Consider the following 22,441-nt stretch of genomic DNA (forward strand, 5'->3'; position numbering starts at 1 on the left):
CAGTCAGATTCTTATTTATGGTTTACTGCACTTTTATGTTTTCGGATAATCAAATAACAGCTACTTGCAGCAATGTTTTGATATCCATGATTATTGTAACTCTATGGACCATTTATTTGTGAAGAAGGTGATAACAAGCCGAGTCAATCTGTTGGATTTTGCTTGGAAAACAAAAACGAGTAAATGAGTAATAGATGCATTGAGTAATAGATGCATTTTTGCAGTATCTAAACTAAGTGTTACCATGATGTTCTCTTATTGATTGTGAGGCTATGTCCCATAACTAGTAAAAGTCGTTTTGCCTTGGCTGTATGGTAATTTAGGACAAGTATGTCCTCTCTACACAATCATACTGACAAGAGTGAAATGTGTTCATGCTAGAAACAAGGCCACAAACAGATAAATAGTTGGCCTCAACAGAAACATGACAAATGTAGCTTTTTGTCTCCGTTCCAACCACTACCTTGGTCACTGTTTCCCATCTAACCTTAATGATATATCCTTTTTGCAACAAATAGTATTTGGGTGAAACAAATTCATGGATGTGTAGCCTAGCTGTCAACACTATGAACTCTAATTAACACATCATAATGTTTGGAACTCACTTAGCACCCCAGTGCTTTATCTGTGGAATTGAGCTGTACCTTTCTGATCAGTGACAGATTTAGGAGGGAAGGGACGCTTGGGTTTGAGCCATATTTTGCTCCTCTTTGTGTTCTGAGTTGACCATAGAAAAACTGGTATGTAACGTCAAAGTTCAAGAGTTGCTTAAACTTAAATGTGCTCTTTACATGAACAGCAAGTAGTGAAAGCATGAGCAATAGGTGAATGGACAGCACCGAAAACCACAGAAACAGCCTCTGAGATTGAGTGACAGAGAGAAGAGAGAGAATGCATCAGCCGTCAATACCTGGGGCTCTCACCCAACTCCAAATAGTTCAAATGAACCCCTAGTAGTTTATAAGCTGAGGATGGACACAGCGGTGAGTGAGAGACAAAAACAAGGTTCAAAGTTACAAATACTTTAAAATCTCATTAAGAAATGCTCAAAGACTTCAGGTTAGGCTCCTCGGCAAGTCTATCGCGGCTTTATCTTTAACTCACCTAAACGGGTCTTCCCAGTTGGTGGCAACTCTGACAGCTGTAATCGCAGTCACCCGGCTCTTGTCCTGCCTGCCCCAATTAGCCTCGGCCAGGATGCACCTCACTAGCCCTCCATCTTCACATGCATTCTGTATCCGCACTTCCTGGATCCATGGGAGCGTCCATCCAATTCCCTGCTCCTACACCCCTGGTTCTGCTGGGACACTTCTTAGAGTGTCATTAGCTATGCTCACCTACAGGGGCCTGATCACACTACCTCCTCTCTTCTTCCACTGTTACTTGCACTTCTGAATTTTGCCTTGGCATTTCTCTTCTAACTCTGCATTTTTCTCTCATTCTCCAATTGCTCCCTTCCTTGTATCACCTGGACTTTCCTTTTTAAACTGTTGGTAGGCAAAGATGTATAAGAGGTAATGACCAGACCATGCACTTCTCCACGTTAATGCACAATACACTGACCACCTCATTAGCCCCCTGCAGCCGCTGTACAATGCTACAAAACACCTGCTTGCTGCCCCCCTAAGAATTTGCACTGCCATGGACCTCATCTCATGACCGTATGCAATGTCAAAGCTTACAGTAATACATACAGTCTGATCCTTCAACTGTCTAGTTTGAAAGAGAAAGTGTGAGAAGAAGTGGAGAAAAATATTTTAAAGATTATTCTGCCACCTATTTTTTGTCTCTATCAAGTACTTTCAGCCTCTAAGGTAAAATTAAGACAGAAAGCATAATAAAAAAAATAAAAACACATTAGCGGGTTTACTTTTTCACCAGTTTGCAGATTCTGGGCACTGCTGTCCAGCTACCAATAAACTTTACCTGTTGTTCAGCGATATGGCCAACTGGGTAACTGCACGAGGTTGTGTTTGTATAACTTCATTGTTGAATGACCTCTTCAAAGCACAAGTGACTTGTTAACAGTGTTCTGCTCAGGTGTGGAGAGTGTACAGAATGCATTAATACACCACACACATTCAGAAGTGGTGTCAGAGTTTACTTTTTATGCATACAGTGATTTCTTCGTGTGTTTTTGATTACAACAGCCTGTGTTCAGCTTTCTTATTGCTGCAAATGCCGCCTAACAGCCGTCCTCTGTCACTGCCTGCTGTTTACAGGAGATGAGTGAACTTGAATATGACCGTTTGCTTATGACTAGGCATTGGACGAGTTATCTTGAGATAATGGTAAATGGGTTAAAGTGGACAAGACTGGCCAGTCCAACAACGGCAATATTTCTCTGATAAACAAAGATCAAGCATTTTTTAATACATCTTGATTAATTTCAGTTCCCTGTAGCCAGCGAGGCCCTGGGCTGCAGAAGTCCAGCGGTGCTTGTGATTTATATGTCTGTTCAGATAAAGGAATAAATAAATAAATGCAAACAAATTTTCCCAGTGGCAGGCACTTTTACTCTAGTGGCTGTAAAGCAATGTATCTTAAAGTACCAATCATTTAACCTTCGAATACTTTATTTGACTTATGGAGGCCGTATATTGTGTAGAACATACTATATAAAATGAAATTTATTTGGTAACAATTTTTCATTCAGGTCCACCTTTTAAGTGTACCCAATCTAGCCAGCTATGCCAGTGTTAGCTGAAAGTTTAAGCTTCTCATATACCAGCAAATGTCAAACCCATAATAGTTGGTGTCACAGTGCCTTATGCATCCTGAGACTTTCCTTAAAAATATCTTAACAGAGACCATATGCATCCAACTATGTGAAATAAAAATGATGCTCTCAAACCTTCATCAGCCTGCTACAGGCACTGCATAGCACAAAATATTTACTCCACTCTGGAATAAGCCTTTTGATGACTTGGACCCAGAAGGTTACTTTTTGCTCTCTTTTTCAGCTGTTCTATGAAAAGTAAAAACAAAGGAACCCTCTGTTATTAATGCAGATGCTTAGCTGACAGACATGCACATTTTTTTTGCCATCTTCCTGGATTCTCCATTTTGAAAGCAGGATTGAGGTTTACTCCCCAGAAATTAGCACTGTGAACCCTCAAACCTGCACCTGTGCCTGGATGGTAGTGAAAGTACCTTTGTTTCATCTCCTCTGACAGAATCAGTTATGTGAAAGAGAGAAGCTTTCATGCAAACCAGCTGCAAGGCACAATGGGGCCTTTGTCAAATAGCCCACTCACTGATGCCCTTCGCTTCTCTTTCTTTCATTAAAAGCAGGATGAGTATGATCAAGATTATTGAAATGAGAATAATGATTTAATTAGTGTCACATCACCTTCCTGTGGGACTGCAGAAGCAAAAGACAGAAGATTTTTAACACTGCCAGGTGCTGAGTGGAGTAATCTTATAGGCACCGTAATTGCTTTTATCCTTTTGCTGAAACAGATTAAATCCACATTGCTGCCTGCTGGGATTCCACTCCTTGTAGGCAGGGCAAGCTAGATTCAAGTGGGGTACTGACTGACTAGCACCCCTTTTTTAACTGCTTGCTAACAGATAAACCAGAGAAGAATTATTATATCAGCTTGAACATGTCATGGATGTCCTGTGCTGGGGAGAAGAATATCAAAAAGCAGGGTGGAAATAAACAAGATTAGTGCATGGCAAAATACCTGTGTCAGAAAAGACATTTGCTTCCAGTAATACAGAATAAATTGAATTATTTGTTGTCAAAGACTTCTTTCTCATTGTCTTTCTGTATGAATTGGCCGGTGGGAAGGCAATTCCCGTGCATGCAGTCAGAAAAGCAGCTCAATGCACTGATTTGCGTGTGATTTGCTTCTTTTGTTGTAGCCTGACAGGTTTATTGATGCCTTCAGCCTCCATGTAGTACAAACTGATAGTCTTCCAAGAGCCCTCCTGTCCAGCATGCCAATGTGAAAAGCGCCAATTCAATGGGTCAGATGTACCTTCCATTAATCACCTTGATTAAGAGAATGGCTGTTGTGCCTTCCCTGCCTTGCTACTGCTGCCTTAAAAGAAAAGCGGGGCTGTGGCTGGCAGACTCCATGGATTCTGTGTTCTGTATACCACATCAGGAGTTATTGCTCAATGTACAGTGCATCCGGAAAGTATTCATAGCGTATCACTGTTTCCACATTTTGTTATGTTACAGCCTTATTCCAAAATGGATTAAATTCACTTTTTTCCTCAGAATTCTACACAAAACACCCCATAATAACAACGTGAAAAAAGTTTACTTAAGGTTTTTGCAAATTTATTAAAAATTAAAAAATTGAGAAAGCACATGTACATAAGTATTCACAGCCTTTGCCATGAACCTCAAAATTGAGCTCAGGTGCATCCTGTTTCCCCTGATCATCCTTGAGATGTTTCTGCAGCTTAATTGGAGTCCACCTGTGGTAAATTCAGTTGAATGGACATGATTTGGAAAGGCACACACCTGTCTATATAAGGTCCCACAGTTGACAGTTCATGTCAGAGCACAAACCAAGCATGAAGTCAAAGAAATTGTCTGCAGACCTCCGAGACAGGATTGTCTCGAGGCACATATCTGGAGAAGGTTACAGAAAAATTTCTGCTGCTTTGAAGGTCCTAATGAGCACAGTGGCCTCCATCATCTGTAAGTGGAAGAAGTTCGAAACCACCAGGACTCTTCCTAGAGCTGGCCGGCCATCTAAACTGAGCGATCGGGGGAGAAGGGCCTTAGTCAGGGAGGTGACCAAGAACCCGATGGTCACTCTGTCAGAGCTCCAGAGGTCCTCGGTGGAGAGAGGAGAACCTTCCAGAAGGACAACCATCTCTGCAGCAATCCACTAATCAGACCTGTATGGTAGAGTTTAGTAAAAGGCACATGGCAGCCAGCCTGGAGTTTGCCAAAAGGCACCTGAAGGACTCTCAGACCATGAGAAAGAAAATTCTCTGGTCTGATGAGACAAAGATTGAACTCTTTGGTGTGAATGCCAGGCGTCACGTTTGGAGGAAACCTGGCACCATCCCTACGGTGATGGTGGTGGCAGCATCATGCTGTGGGGATGTTTTTCAGCAGCAGGGACTGGGAGACTAGTCAGGATAAAGGGAAAGATAACTGCAGCAATGTACTGAGACATCCTGGATGAAAACCTGCTCCAGAGTTCTCTTGACCTCAGACTGGGGCGACGTTTCATCTTTCAGCAGGACAACGACCCTAAGCACACAGCCAAGATATCAAAGGAGTAGCTTCAGGAGAACTCTGTGAATGTCCTTGAGTGGCCCAGCCAGAGCCCAGACTTGAATCCGATTGGAGAGATCTTAAAATGGCTGTGCACCAACGCTTCCCATCCAACCTGATGGAGCTTGAGAGGTGCTGCAAAGAGGAATGGGTGAAACTGGCCAAGGATAGGTGTGCCAAGCTTGTGGCATCATATTCAAAAAGACTTGAGGCTGTAATTGCTGCCAAAGGTGCATCGGCAAAGTATTGAGCAAAGGCAGTGAATACTTATGTACATGTGATTTCTCAGTTTTTTTATTTTTAATAAATTTACAAAAACCTCAAGTAAACTTTTTTCACGTTGTCATTATGAAATGTTGTGTGTAGAATTCTGAGGAAAAAAATGAATTTAATCCATTTTGGAATAAGGCTGTATGTAACATAACAAAATGTGGAAAAAGTGATGTGCTGTGAATACTTTCTGGATGCACTGTAACTATCCAACTGCAGGTTTATCTGGAGATAAGCAAAAAACAAGTGACATTTACTCTCCCAAGTTTTTAAATATTTTGAAAATTACTGTGCTGCAAAATCCTCTGTTTTATAGTACTGTCACAGCATTTAGCTTGAGATATTGGGAGAAAGCATTGAATTGCCTGATAGCATCAAGCAGAAAAGACCCCCAGATGTGCTTTTTTGCACATTGTGGTGGAATGAGTCTGTAGCTGCAGGGGATCTTTTGTGATGACAACCAATTTTGCCACTGTCCTTGCATCCTCAAAAGCTTCCAGTTTGCCCATAGTCCATGAAGCGAGCAGGCTTTTCAGATGAGTTTGTTTAGGCATTGTGCATCGTTTGAGCTCAAGTTACTTCCTCAGGAGACAAGAACATATAACAGCGCACTGGCTACAACAGACTATGATAGAGCAGCAGCTTGCTACATACATACATCAAAAGAGCTGTGTCTCCTAAGGAAGTATAGTTTGCTGTGACATTTCTTGTACAGTGCCAGTTTGTTGTCAGACCAGTTGAGTTTGCTGTTTTTCTGAAGCCCAAGGTACTTGTAACTCTGCACCACTTCCACATCTTCCCCTGAATTCTGACTGGTCTCCGAAGCTTTTTGGCACTCTCAAGCCCACCACCAGCTCTTTTATCTTTATTAAGTTGAGCAGCAGGTGGTTCAGGGGGCACTGCAAGATGAAGTCCTTTACAAACCGCCTGTACTCCGACTCATCTCCATTATTAATGCAGCCTATGGATGGAGGAGCAGTCTAAAACTTTCTGTAGGTGGCAAGAACTGGGGAACAGGGAGAAAAGACAGTTTCCTGTGGTGCTTCAGTGTTACACACTACCATTTCTAACACATAGTCCCTGAGCCTCTGTGGTATGTTGTTCAGTTAGTCCATGATCAAGGAGATTATGGAGGAGGCATCAAAATGCATAGTTGCTGCAAAGACACTGCACTGTTTTCCCAACAACACACTGTGGATCACAAAATACCAGAAAGCCCTACTGATTAAGAAGAAGAGAGCCTAACAATCTTGAGATAAGGAGGAAATCAAGTGGGTACAGACAGAACTGAGAAAAGAGCTCTCTGAGGGGAAAGCCTACTACAGAGGGAAACTTGAGCATGTTACAGCAGAAGAAAGTAAAGGAAGTGTGGAACGGGATGGGGACTATCACTGGCTACAAGCAGGCTGTTATACATGCAGAAGAAGGGAACAAGAACAGAGCTAATGAACTGAACCACTTCTTCAAAAGTTTTGCTTCATTCTTGTCAGACCCCACCCTCCTGAAACACAGCTAGCCTCTGTGAGCAAGCTGAGGAGGTCCCAAAATCCAAACTGCCATTTGTACTATGCACAACCTTCCCCTAAAATGACATTACACCTGTGTCTGGACTATCTGTCTCTGCTGATCAAGTGAAGAGAGAGCTGGGAAAACTCTGCAAGAATAATGCTGCAGGCCCAGATGGAATCAGCCCTAGGATGCTGAAGACATGTGCCTTTCCATCCTGTGGGGTCCTTTAGCACCTGTTCTCCCTTTCCCTGAATTTGCAGAATGTTCCCCAGCTCTGGAAATCATCTGTGTCCCAGTGCCAAATAAAGAGCATTCCAGTGATTCCAAGAACTTCAAACCAGTTGCTTTTACTTCACTTTAAAGGCTGGTCTTGAAACACCTCCAACTCTCCTGGTTTCAGAATATCTTGATCCTCTGCAATTTACCTATCAGACACATACATGCTCCTTAGAGCCTCCCCCTACTTGGACAAAGCCTGCACCACAGCCATGATCATGTTCTTTAATTTTTTTCAGCACCTGAAATGGAATAGATGCAGAATTAACAAGAGGTAGTGGCATGATGATGAGGTGGTTAGTGCTGTTGCCTAATGGAGCTAGACTCCTAGGATTGCTTCTGTGTACTTTTGATTTCGGTGAAGAGTTTAGACATTTGTAGGACAAAGTGGGCATCGTCCATTTTTATAGTGCGTTTAGTGGTGCGTAACGCCTGTTAAGACAACAGATTTAACAGGAATGCAGAAATTCAGCTGCACCCCTACCTGAAATTCAATAGTAAACGGTGTAAATTAGAGTTGAGATAACACTTCCGCAGAAGCTCCCTTAGACAAAGACATATCCAAATTGGCATTTACTCTATCTTAGTCTTGCAATGGCGAACTGGACTCTGACTAGATGTGATGGACACAATAACACACCTACAAGTAGACATTGATTTTTCCACTGGAAGTGAGTTTGATCCAATTACTGGAGGTTACAATTTACTTCAATTTAGCTGCATTCATCTCTTCTATCTGGGAGGCATAAAGCTGGCAATCTGTGCTCTTTGGGGATCAGGAATCTGTTCATCTGCTCTCAATAAACTGAGAAACCACTCACTCTCTGCAGAGCAAAAAGCTCACAAACTTGGTTTGACCTGGAAGCTACTCTCTATAGAGCATTGGAGCTGAACACTCTGAACTATCTCTAAGATCCACTCTGCTAAGCCAAGCTCTGAGCCCAGTCTATGAACACTGAGAAGCAGCATTATTTCAAGAAGGGAACTTCAGCATCTACACTTTTGTGCTTAAAAGAGTAATGCTTTTCCCTATGAAGATGAAGAGAACACAACAGCCTAACAGCAAGCTGAGGAAGACAGCATCACATCACACTATAGACAAAGGTCCATGTAGCAGACACCAAGAGTGCACTCCAATGTAAGAAGAGTCCTTCACTTGAATCCAGAACAATGACACACAACTCCACCACACGTTAGACATCATCCTTTAAGACTTAGTATCATAAAACAGTTCATCTGCGCCAAGATAAATTGGCCAGTAAATAGCCATCCTTTTCAGCGTTATGATAATTGCATATGTATCAACACAGAAGATAAGACACTAGACAGACAAATGTATCAACACAGAAGATAAGACACTAGACAGACAAATGTATATTTCTGTAATGCTTATGGGATATCAATAAATTGTATTATTCCATTTCTTAAAGAAAGTATCCTTCAGTTAGCTTGATCCACGTGTAAAGGCCAGAAACCCTTCCTACAGAGAAAGGTAACTAAAATACAGTAAGAGCCTTACGAAATTAGTGAATTAATTACTGGCATTTCCAGTAAGGTAAAATGTATAATTATTTATTGATTAACATCAATCAAACAATTCTTACATCAATACACAAATTTTCTAAATTTATTTTGCATCCCTGGGTGAGCCATGAAACAAAAATCTCTCACTCATTTCCTCAGAATTTTTCCACCAAAGACATACAATTAAGGCTAAGTGACATCTCCAAATTTTGTGCCCTGTAATGTACTGGCATCCCTTCCAGAGTTAATTCATACCTTGCGTCCAGTGCTGTTGATGTAGTCTCCAGCCTCTGCAACCGTTAAGCTGCATTAGACATGTTTGATTTTGTACAGTATGTGTGGCGGGATGAATGGATTCTAAATCTTCTTTACTTTCTCATCAAAACCAGTGACCATTGCAGTTTCAGTAAGGTGATTGTCACTGTTCACGTAATAGTTTTGAATAGTTTTATAAGGTTCTTTAAGGAATAGAAAATGTTTAAGTTTTTTCGCTGTAGTCATTAGGAAAGTTCATGCAGTCTGTGTTGGAGACAGAATATATTTAATGCTTAAGGGTCTCAGGCTTTTTACTGCTGTGAACTGCTGTGACTAACTCCGTGAAAGGATTTTGAGCATTTTTCACATTGCTGTCACTTACTCTTTGTCTTTCTTGTGGAATGAACTTGATCCTTAGGATGATTTAGCATTTTTGTCATGTTTTTGGAAATCGTGGCTTTTCCCATTACGTGATTTCAATCAAATAGTGGAAATGTAATATTTATTTGGTGTTAATTTTTTGCACAAATCTTCTAAAACAATGTGTACCTTTTTTAGTGTAATACTGCACAGTATTGCAATGTACTGTAATACTGACAGGATAACAGTCTGCTGACCTGCACCATTATTACCACAGATTCAGCCTTATATAGATTCTGTATGGACATCTTCAATACATTATCAGACTTTTGTGTGTTTGTTGATAAACTATGTTACATCGAAATTGCCTTTTTCAATTTTTTTATTTGAGGGGGTGGCTCAAATAATTCCTTTTTACAGTGATCACTACTGCTGCTTCATACCAACCAAACAGCCATTAATGAGTCTCATGAAGCATTACTGAATGTACAGATCAGAGGTTTCATTAAGGGTTCGTCACATAATATTGTATGTCATCTTCTGGTTTAACTTGTTTTTTATTTTCTAATACAGTTCCTTTATAAAATTTTAGAAATCTTAAAGTTTTTAGAGACAAAACAAAGTTTTACAGGAGGTTTTAAAATTTAGTGAAAGTAACTAAATCTTGTGTCATACTTGTCTCATGGTCAATGATTTATGTCCTCTTCCAGGCTGTGTGGTGACTGTTTCTGGCAGGATGACATTTACCAGCAACAAGTCGATGGAAATCGAAGTGTTTGTAGATGCTGACCGTGTTTTTGAACCTGAGAAGTACCGGGCTGTCAGCGCCTTCTTCACTTTCATCTCTCTGGACAAAGATGGGAAACCTTTACCTGTTCCTCCTCTCAAGGTGAGCTTGAGTGGCTGTTGTGACTTGGGGGCATTCTTCAATATTAAGTTTACGTAGCCTTGGTCATCATAGGCCATGAGAAATGTTGACAGGCTTTTCACCATATATTTCCTGTTCGCTTAGGAAGTGTTATCTTTTGTGGGGGAAAAAAAAAACCAATCTGACCCTTATGTAAGCCTACTTGCTAAAAGTAGCAAGATGATGCATCATTACTGTCTAGTCACCAGAAATTTTCAATGCTTTGCTGCAGTAGGAGCTTACTATTTCGAACCTTTGCCAATAAAATTCAATTAAAAAAAATTGGAGGTATATCTTTTGAGGGTGAGTAAAATACACATCAGGCTCTTTGCATGTGCTTTTTACATTCATTTAAAGACCATGTGAGAGGAAAGAAAAAGACAAGCACTAAACATTATTCCCTAAACCCTCTTTATTTCTATGCTGCAAGTCTGAAATGTTTTTTTTATAAATATATACTCACATTGCACTACTGGCTATGACTGAACATTTCCTGTAGGTCCAAAAGGCAAATCCCCCACAAACTCCTTGTTGCATGAAGTCCCTACAGAATTGTAACATATATTTATTTATATTTTTTGCATCACTTCTACAGTGCAGTTATTTCCTGGCCTACATGATTCTAATTTTAGTGTGACTTCTGGCAGCCTGCAGCTATGCTGGCCAGTCCTCTCATTAATATTGCATGTGTATAACATGGCATCATTGGAATGTTATTCCTCAGATTTTAAAATCCACATACCAGACAATTAAGAATCCTTGAAAATATAGCTTGTAAATAGTGGCAACATGCATAATCATATATTGCCCATTCGTTTCTCTGCACAAACAAAATATTTATATGTACGTAGTTTCACCACCTTAAAGAAGATTCTTTGCCATACTGAGTCAGCCTAATAGGACTTCAATTTATGGGTTTCAGACGATACCACTTTCTGAGGTAATACTCATTTCCTCAATATACCTGAACCACATGAAAGATATTTATGTAAAATAAGAAGCCTAACTTGAACTTTTGTATCACCATAACCTACGCATAACTGTCAGTCACTAAATTGTCTCAACCCCCCATAATTTATTGTTCACAAAATACAGATTGCTTGCCATGTTGAACGCAATCTCAAGGATGAATGAAGAGAATACACTGTTAAAAATAAAGGTGCCAGAGTGAATCTTCAGATTGATGTCATAGGAGAGCCATTTTTTCCCCCAAAAGATCCATCTACATGAAGGTTCAAGAAAAAACTTATTTATTTAGATCTTAGCAGGCTCCATATAGTAAGTAACCATGAATAATTTTGTGAAATACCAATGAGTCATGATCCAAATAGCCTGTGTTACATATGTATGCATCAAGAGTTCTAAGTCTAAGTTTTCTTAATCTGTTAGTGCCCTGCTATTTAGCCTACCAAACATGAAAGATTTCATTTTTTTCTACATATTAGGAAGGTTTTCAAAACACAAAGAGCCGACTTCATATGCAAAGAACCCTTCCCAGAATGCCATTCAAGAACCATTATTTGTAAAAGTGTAGATGAGATAAGAAATGTAGTCAAAGTTTCCAAAAAAAAAAAAAAATCAAATATTACAAACTAGTACTCACAAAGCTACAGCAGGGAAAACTTCTCATTGAAACATTTGTCTTTAACAAGAGGCAAATTAGTTGACACTGGAATGAAATATGAACAGATTTTCCACCAACATTAAGGAAATTTTCAAAAAACTGACACAAAACAGATTTTGCCATCTAACACCCGAAACTCAGTCCTTGAAGCAGTTTAAAGAAACAGTCACCATACAGAGCCGGCCTTAGGGCGAAGCGAACGAAGCGACTGCTTCGGGCCCACAGCTGGAGGGGGCCCACTGCGCCTAAGGTTTTTTTTTCCCTGTGATGTGATGCTGCTGCGGAGGGCCCAATGGAGCAACAGACTCTTTCACTCCAACCTCTATTACTAATTTTTTTATATATATAATTCACGGCAACATATTCCATCACTTAATTACTCCATGTGGACATCTCCACTCGGCACGCCAATCTTCATTACGCTTCACTCAGGCCTGCGCGCCTGTTGCTGCCTCCACGGCTCATTTGTGCCTCTGTCCTCAGTAGGCGGCCACTTACACTTCAGTCAGGGCCGCTCCGCCGCACTGCATTCTCGACAGAGCATAAAAGGGGCCCTTCTCTTCGTAAAGCCATCACTTTCCTTTGTATCAATATAGTCCCATTTTGTTAGAAAGAACGTCTTGTAGATAGTAGTTAGGCCTTGCCGAATTTCCACAGTTTGAAATTATTGTATTCCAAATGTCTTCAGTTCCACCGCCAAAGAAATATAAATCAGGTGCTCAAAAACGTAAAGAAGAAGCCAGTCAGTGTCAAACGGAAATCATCAAAAAGTGATGGTTGTAGATGCCGGAAAAACGCATTTCTGCAGCTCAGAATGCAGGAAATCACTTGGTGGCCAGAGCTCTGCCCCGGACCCCCTAGCTGCAGGGGTCGGGCCCCTTACGGGGCCCTCGGTATCAGTTTGCTTCGGGCCCGAAATTGTCTAGGGCTGGCTCTGCACCATATATCAGCCTGAATAGCAGAGAGTGGTGTATATGAAGAGAACAGAAAAGAAGACAAATTGAGGTACCAAGGGTGTGTGGTATACCAAATTCATGCAGATCCCACTCGAGACAAAGAGTTAGTACTGAGACACGTACTGCATTATATAGTATGTGAGCACCCTGTCACTGTAGGCCACCTATAAAATAATAATTGGTCTTACTGTGTAAACTGTAGCCTAATCTTATCACTTTATCTGTACACCAAATATTTTATGACTTTCAAATATTAGGCCAACACTCAGGGATGCACTGAATTTTTGGCCACCAAAATTATTTAGCCAGAAAGAACAAAAAATGGTAAATCCAGTATTTGGCCTAAAGAGGAAAATGAATGCACTTTTTGGCCAGATGTGTGATTTTTGTTTCTTTTACTCTCCTCCTGTACTATAAGCAATAAGTAATACATTTCACTGCACTGCATTGTGAATAGTATGGATGTCTTCTCTAGAAGATTTGAACAGATTAGTTTATAATGAAGAATGAGTAGTTGCAACATACATGGGGAAATTGCAATGTTTTTATTAAAGCAAAAGCAAATGGTAAAGGAATTGAATCGGGGCACAAAACACTTATAATTAAACAAGTTGAGCTTAATAAAGAATGAGTATCATATGTGTATGGTTTTGGAATTTTACCCTAATATATCTACTTTATAATGCTCTACGTGTACAGTCTTATCTGCACGTCGACAGCTGCCTTAAGCAAAAAGACTTACTAGCTCAGCATAAGCAGTCCAGACAGTTAAGCTACACCCATACCAAACACCAAAGCAGGTGCCCACTCACCACACTGCTTGTTTTATTGGAGGTGTCCCCCCTCAGCTGCTACCACCCAGACCAGGTACTCTTATTATTATACCTTGAATATATTATCATGGAAATTTCTGTTTGTTATTTTGGTTTTCCTATACTATAGATACTATTAATGGTTTAATATAAGTATTGAGTATCTGCTTTATAATCCCCCACATATACAGCTTTACCTGCATGTGGACAGCTGCCTCAAGCAAAGAGACTTACTAGCTGAGCACAAGCAGACCAATTCGTTGTCTTCAGACATGAACTACACCTGTGCCAATCACCAAAGCAGGTGCCCACTCACTGTGCTGCTTTTTATTGAGGGCATCTCTTCTCAGCAGCTGACCCCTGTGGGAATATGGCAGTCACCCACACAAGGTGCTTCAATCAGTATACCTTGTACCAATCAAACAGTATAAAACCAATATATTATGAAGCGACATTAATTGAAACACAGTAAAGTTGATGGTAGCAAAAATAGGAAATATATTTGAAAAGAGTCTTGAAAGCTTTGGAAATGTATTTGGAAAAGTGTCTTATTAAAAGTATTTATCCAGAAAACAAAGATGATGAAAGGCGAGTCTTTAAAGTCTGGGTGCAGAGTTGCTTCAGCCTGCTTTTCACTCCACAGAGGTCCTTGCCAATTTCATTGGGTTCTTCTTTCTTTTGTTGTTCCCTTCTCTGCTCTCCTTGTTCTTCACTCTCCTGCTCGGCTCTTCCTGTTTCTGTTCTGCATGCATCCCAGATTTAACTTCATGTCAAATTAACAACGTTTCCAAGAATAATCTTGAGTTGTCTGCCATTCTCAAATTGTTTTTCCATTTGGATTCTAATTACCCAAGGTCTAATAAATTACAAAAAGGTATTTGTAACAATCTATTTTGTTTAAGATTCTAAAAGAATTATCTTAAAGATACAAAGGTCATGTCAGTAAAGATGTAGAATTTAAAATCAATCTATAGTAGTCATTGAAAAATATAGAGTGTTTTTAAAATGGAATTAGAGTCCAGTGCTTAAATGTTTAAGGAATCTTCATTTAAACAAAGTTAAAACATGCAGGTTTTCTAATTGTTGGCTGTTTACTCAGGTGTCCTTATTGCTGACAGGCTAAGCGGTATTAGCTCACAGTTCACATTTTGACTTGTATTTACAGTCCAAGTTCTTTTATGTATTCTTTAATACATAGTTCACTATTATGAGCTTTGAGCATTTTTTCATATTTCTATAACAATACAATATGACTTGAAATGGACAAAGCACTGCAACAAGCTAAATCTACTCATATTTTATTACTGTTTTTATTTATTCACTCATTTACAGTATCTATTTTCAGTTCATTTATTTAAATATGCCCTCCTTGAAAAGATGGACTCTTGTAAAATAATTTTCCATTATCTTGCAATAGCACAAAAACAAATATGTGAAAAGTGCTATTCAGTGCAGTGTTTTCTGATATTTTGGCTTTGGCCCAGAATTTTTATGTTGGTGCATCACTACTAACAGTAAATTCTTCCTAATTTGGCAGTATTTATGAAAATAAATACTACTAGCAATAGTATGCATTTTATCAATTTGGCTTGGAGCATTGTTGTTTCTTATTTATTGTAAATGAACAGTCATTGAGGTGAGTAGAAACTGACTGATCATTTATTTTTTTTTGGTTATTTACATTTTCTGTCATGTTGGCAGCATTGGGATGGCATCAGTCTGGTGCACTACACTGGAGTTCTGGGTTCAGATTAGGGCAACACAATGGTATAGTGTTCAGCACTGCTGCCTCACAGATCTAGTATACTGCGTTCAAATCCAATGCCAGTTGTTATTTGTGTGGATTATATTCTACAAAAGTCTCTGTGTGTATTTTTTTCTGGGCGCTCCAGTTTTCTTTTCACATCACAAAAAACATGCAGGTTAGATTCTTTGGAATCTCTAAACTGTCCCAGTTTGTAGGTATATATGTGAAGAAATGCTCTGATGGACTGAGACAATGACTTGAACTAAAAAGTTTTGAAAATGTTGTGTTATGCAATTGCTGGAGTACCTGGCCACTTATAAAAGAATCTCATTATGCAAACTCAGTAACTCTGTAGGTAGGACTGATCAGATTCTAAACAGAATTGAATACTTGTTTCTTGTTACTTCCTAAATGAAGTTCATCACCTCTTTTATAAACTTGTCAGATGGTATTTTACTTCCTATACCAAAAACTAACCTCAATGATATGAAATGTACCCTTGATGGGACACAAGGCACAATCACCAGTTAACGTGACATGCATAGTTTTGGAATGCAGGAGGAAAACCTAACCACCCTGAGAAAAGCCTACTGATGCATGTGGAGAATATGGAATCTCCACAGAACCAGGACCTGGGCATGGAATTTGAACCTAGGATGGTGGATCAGTGAGGCTGCAACATTAACTAATATGTCATTCCTGGATATAAATTTATGAACCATAAATTTTGAATTAAAAACTGTCTCCTGAATTACAAATGTAATGCTGTATGAGTGCAGGTATACATATATCACAATCCAAAGAATTGTATTATGAAAATCTACCAAAATAAAGCTTAGCCAGAAGCATTTCTTGTGTGTCTTTTTGATTTGAAAAGCCAAGTCAAGATTTCCTGCTTGTCAGGACATATTTACTATCTTAATGATTTTTACTGTATTTTAGAAATATAACATTTTTTTTCTAATAAATGTATGCTGAGAAATGTTGATGAAGGATTAAAAAAACAATCCAAAAAACATATAAAACAACAAATGAAAGAGCTTTTGATTTGATATTTAGGAATAGTACAGCTGCCCCAGATAGTTCAAGGTTATAAATAGCACATTGACAAGCCCCTGGCTTCTATTTTTTGACTTCAGGTGATTTTCACTCGTGTGAAAAAATCCTCCTCGTGTGTCTATTTTTAGAACATCTCGTTTTAGCTCCCAGACGGGGGGCTGGGATTGGCTGCAGTGGGCTGCAGTGGGCCGGAGAGAGGGGACTGCAGATGGTCTTGTGGCTTTGTTACCCTTGAGCGCTGCTGCTAATTAGCATATTGGAAAAGAGAAATAGAGAAACAAGGGAAGGCCTCTCAGAAAAGTCTGTGCGTTAGTGTCACACAAGGCATTCCCCTCTTAGCAAATAAATGTGTTGTTAATGGTAAGAAGAACCCAGAAATAAAGGTTAGCAAATGGTTGACTGGGAGCTGTCAAATTTATAGGTAGGAGTCTCCTTTTTATGTGTCGGAAGAACAGGCTTTTTGGTCATTGCAATGCTATTTTCACAGATTTATTAAAGAAAGCAGCTGAAGTATGATGACAGTTACAAGACTGCCCTGGTTTTTAGAAAAAACCTTTTGTCAAATCGAGATGACCAGATTACATGAGATCCAGCAGACTGATGACATGGCTCCTCCAGCCCTTAAGCCTTTTTGAAGTGCCATAATTTCACTGCTGTCAAGATGTTACACTGCAGACATTACTGACCCTGACATAGAGGGCATAAAAATAACCTGTTTTAACCCTGTCAAACACATGCATTAGAGCAATATCTGAAGTTAAGGCTCCAATCTCATTTCTCTGATGCTGTCACATATCAGCTGGTCCAGAGACTTTGGCCGTTTAAACCCTGCCAAGCTCAATATTGCAATATTTAACTTTCAGAAATCTGACCAGAGGCCATAAGAAGCAGAATATTGGTATTGGGTAGGAAGGATCATGTTCTCGAGTGGTAAAAATGAGGAATACAGAGATATAATTCAGTAGGGATATGCCCTCAATCGGGAAAACTGGACAGAATATTGGGGTCTGACATGTTTAGAAAACTGCAAGCTGCTGATAGCCAACGGTATCAGAATCCATTATGATAAAGCTATAGGACCTTGAGTTCTGATAGAGTTTGTTGGCATGGATGTAATTATACAGAGTGCGAGAGTGTAAACAAATTTTAATGTATCGTGTATTCTATTGTCTTCTTCATGTGAGGGTTAGGGATTAAGAACATGCTTACCTAAGCTCAGTCTCATGGCACCCTTTTAGAAATTCCCAGTTGCTCACAGACCAAATGAGAACTATTATCTCTCTAGCATTTCTTACCTCTCCTCACAGTGGGCTGTGGAAGTGCCGCAGGGGACCTCCTCACCAGATACTCAGACTCCACAGAAGCTGCAACTTAATTCTAAAGTCTCCCAAAATGTCCAGGTTGTCTCTTGTAATTGAGTGAGAGCCTGGCAATTATGCACAAAAACATTTTTCTTTTGATCACTCTGCATGGCTTTTCATTTTGGGGGATGGCTAAGATGAAGATTGACTAATACAGTGGTGTGAAAAACTATTTGCCCCCTTCCTGATTTCTTATTCTTTTGCATGTTTGTCACACAAAATGCTTCTGATCATCAAACACATTTAACCATTAGTCAAATATAACACAAGTAAACACAAAATGCAGTTTTTAAATGATGGTGTTTATTATTTAGGGAGAAAAAAAATCCAAACCTACATGGCCCTGTGTGAAAAAGTAATTGCCCCCTTGTTAAAAAATAACCTAACTGTGGTGTATCACACCTGAGTTCAATTTCCGTAGCCACCACCAGGCCTGATTACTGCCACACCTGTTTCAATCAAGAAATCACTTAAATAGGAGCTGCCTGACACAGAGAAGTAGACCAAAAGCACCTCAAAAGCTAGACATCATGCCAAGATCCAAAGAAATTCAGGAACAAATGAGAACAGAAGTAATTGAGATCTATCAGTCTGGTAAAGGTTATAAAGCCATTTCTAAAGCTTTGGGACTCCAGTGAACCACAGTGAGAGCCATTATCCACAAATGGCAAAAACATGGAACAGTGGTGAACCTTCCCAGGAGTGGCCGGCCGACCAAAATTACCCCAAGAGCGCAGAGACGACTCATCCGAGAGGTCACAAAAGACCCCAGGACAACGTCTAAAGAACTGCAGGCCTCACTTGCCTCAATTAAGGTCAGTGTTCACGACTCCACCATAAGAAAGAGACTGGGCAAAAACGGCCTGCATGGCAGATTTCCAAGACGCAAACCACTGTTAAGCAAAAAGAACATTAGGGCTCGTCTCAATTTTGCTAAGAAACATCTCAATGATTGCCAAGACTTTTGGGAAAATACCTTGTGGACTGATGAGTCAAAAGTTGAACTTTTTGGAAGGCAAATGTCCCGTTACATCTGGCGTAAAAGGAACACAGCATTTCAGAAAAAGAACATCATACCAACAGTAAAATATGGTGGTGGTAGTGTGATGGTCTGGGGTTGTTTTGCTGCTTCAGGACCTGGAAGGCTTGCTGTGATAGATGGAACCATGAATTCTACTGTCTACCAAAAAATCCTGAAGGAGACTGTCCGGCCATCTGTTCGTCAACTCAAGCTGAAGCGATCTTGGGTGCTGCAACAGGACAATGACCCAAAACACACCAGCAAATCCACCTCTGAATGGCTGAAGAAAAACAAAATGAAGACTTTGGAGTGGCCTAGTCAAAGTCCTGACCTGAATCCAATTGAGATGCTATGGCATGACCTTAAAAAGGCGGTTCATGCTAGAAAACCCTCAAATAAAGCTGAATTACAACAATTTTGCAAAGATGAGTGGGCCAAAATTCCTCCAGAGCGCTGTAAAAGACTCATTGCAAGTTATCGCAAACGCTTGATTGCAGTTATTGCTGCTAAGGGTGGCCCAACCAGTTATTAGGTTCAGGGGGCAATTACTTTTTCACACAGGGCCATGTAGGTTTGGATTTTTTTTTTCTCCCTAAATAATAAAAACCACCATTTACAAACTGCATTTTGTGTTTACTTGTGTTATATTTGACTAATGGTTAAATGTGTTTGATGATCAGAAACATTTTGTGTGACAAACATGCAAAAGAATAAGAAATCAGGAAGGGGGCAAATAGTTTTTCACACCACTGTATATAGAACGTTTTTTTCTCAAGCACTTAGTTCATACTTTATTGTTGCCATTTGGTATATCTGCCACATTTCTGCAGCCACTGCTCGGATCCATTGGTCAGTCATATGATGTCCTACACCATTTTTTTGTAACCAGGCATTGAGCCATATAAACTCAGGACAGTCATCCTCCCTCAATTGTAGAGATTGAGCCAGTTGTAGATTTCCATACTCTTAGATTGTAGGATATTGTTTCTTATCTCGACCTTGTGACCCTCACCTATATACTTGTGCATTAGTGTGTGCAGATGGTTACAGTCAAATAAGGCACAGAGGACAACGGCATCTGCACACAGAAAAAAAAAACTGCTTTCATGTCTCCAAACTGGATACTTTCAATTACTGGAAATCAGGAACCAGATAGGTAGGAAGAAACACCCCTAGTGGAGTGGGTTTTATCTTATCCACCTGTGTATTCTTACTAGTTCAGAGTTTTTCTGCTACTCAAAATATTCCTACCATTTTCCAACAATATCCAGTTGAAGTTAATTTTTCCTGTCTCCCACCCATTTTCTTGAATTGGTAGAATTTTTTAAAGACTGCACTCTATTCGTGCACACCATACAGGGCTAGATGTTACAGGCACTGAACACCTTTTGGCTATAGCATCTAGTAATCCTCATCACCATAGAGGTTGTCTCCTGTGGTGAAACCTGGAGATGGGTGTGCGCGTACTTACAAGCAGCGGCTGAGATCTGTTCACCTGGAAGTTACGACAGTAGACAAAATATACACCTCAGTGCAGTTTTTTGTTGGAGAATGTTTCTTGCATTCATGTTTCTATTTTGAGAATCAGCTTTCTAACTCTCTAGCCTTCCTGCAAGATTTTAACATTCTAACATTGGGGAACGCCAGAGGCATCTGGAATGGTGGAATAGAGAGAAAAGGTCTCCCAAGTCTGAACACAAGTGATAAATTGTTAGTGGATTTCTGTGCTAGTTATGGATGGGCCATAGAAATATCATGTTTTTACTCAAGGCTGAACATGGTGGTGCATCTTGGAGCATAGATCAATGATGAACTTGGTATTCTTGTCCTCTATAAATTTCTGGACCGTTGGTAAGCAGATCTTTGAACTATATACCACATATGGACAGGTTTATAGTGTCATTATTGTCATGTGTTCAGAGTATCATAGTGTCATCAGGTGCAGGATAGGCACCATAGAAGGAGACTACTTGGACACTAACACATTAGTGGACTGGAATGGGTTTGTCTCATGTGTTTTGTTTATTGCTTTCTTTGAGTAGTGTGTCACTGGCTGCTCACTACTGTACTGGGGGATAAATATTAATAAAAGAAACTGTCTTATCTTGCTTCTATCTCAAGAACCACCTCAGTTATAACATATATTAAACGCTTGTTAATTCCGAACATGGTTACATTTATAAAGATTTTGCCCATTTCTCATTATTTTCTTTCTTCGATAGCTGCATCATATTCTGAAATGATCTTTACATAGCTAGCTGGCACACACACAACATTTTATATGAATTTTATTTAAGATGATGCAGTGTTGTTTTGAGAACTAGCTTCCTCTGACAGTGAGAGCAACTTGTTTATTAATATTTGACATAAGAAATACATTTTCCATTACATTTTATTTACTATTAGAAACTAAAATAAAAGCTGTTTTGAAAGTCCCGTCCTTTTTATTTTAAATACTTAGTATGATACTTTAAAATATTGTCACTTTTCATTTACAATTGTTTTCGGTTGATTGTTTAGTTCATGAGAAACCTGTTACTATTATTATTTCTGTTGCTCATTAATGTTATTTGAACTACACTAAATATTTGATCACAAAATAAAATTGGACTTTTTGAGCAGAAAACATTTGCGCTTCCGTTTCAAAAAACAGTATTTGAAATTTTTTATTTATTTCATTGTGTCTTAACTTCTGGACTGTTTTCAGATCCATACCTAGTCACTGTCTTTGTTCAGATTGCCTTCTCTACCCATTGATTTTTTTAATAAAGATATTGCAGCTTTTCTCCAAACATATGATGTGTGTTTTATTCCAGTGGTGTTTCTGAATTGACCCATTGTAATTGTGTGATAGCGCACATAAACATGCCTTGCAATAGACTGGTACCCACCTGAGGGTTACACCTGAGAAAGGCCCCATCCACTTCAGTCTTGTACTGGATTCAGTATGGCTGACATGTTTTCTCATCTGAGAGTTTATTTTTCTTTCACTTGTGTCTCAAGGGTACATGTTGGTGAATACAGGGAAGTGCTGTTCATGACAATGTAAATAGTGGTGATTTCAAAGAGATTTGTGGTGTCATAGTGATTGGGGCATTATATCTTATGCCTTCAGGGGTCTAGCCTTTATTCCAGCAGCAGTCACAAACATGTACATCCTTCCCATGTGGACTTTCACTGGATATTCTGATTTCTTCCCACATGTTGTAGAAACTGATAAGCATAAATTGGCCTGTTATGAGAGTTTGGGTTTTTATTGTGTGCATTATGATGGGCTAGGTTAAGAAAATGTTGAAAAATTTTACAACACAGTATTTTATTCACAGCTTTTCTGCTTCACTGTGCTTTTGGTAGGTCATCCACTAAACAGGCCTCTACTATTGATTATTTGATTTGGCGTCTGAGGTTTACAGTACAGCTTTGGAGGTCAGCTTGCTTTTTGCTGCATGGCTGCAGCTCAATGGAATTGAAACCCTCAAAATACCTGGAAAAACAATTACCCATTCTGTTTC

General features: G+C 39.5%; 1 protein-coding gene across 4 annotated transcripts in view; it reads left to right on the top strand.

Annotated features, from left to right (window-relative positions):
- Positions 1-22,441, top strand: part of acot7 (acyl-CoA thioesterase 7) — a 217,199-nt gene that overhangs the window by 177,460 nt on the left and 17,298 nt on the right. For all 4 annotated transcript variants that reach the window (XM_051931294.1, XM_051931295.1, XM_051931293.1 and 1 more), the window contains one exon: positions 10,153-10,331. In XM_051931294.1, the coding sequence (XP_051787254.1) occupies positions 10,153-10,331 (179 nt within the window). The remainder of the gene's footprint in view (positions 1-10,152; positions 10,332-22,441) is intronic.

This window comes from Erpetoichthys calabaricus, chromosome 8, assembly GCF_900747795.2.
Source record: "Erpetoichthys calabaricus chromosome 8, fErpCal1.3, whole genome shotgun sequence".
Lineage (NCBI taxonomy): Eukaryota > Metazoa > Chordata > Cladistia > Polypteriformes > Polypteridae > Erpetoichthys > Erpetoichthys calabaricus.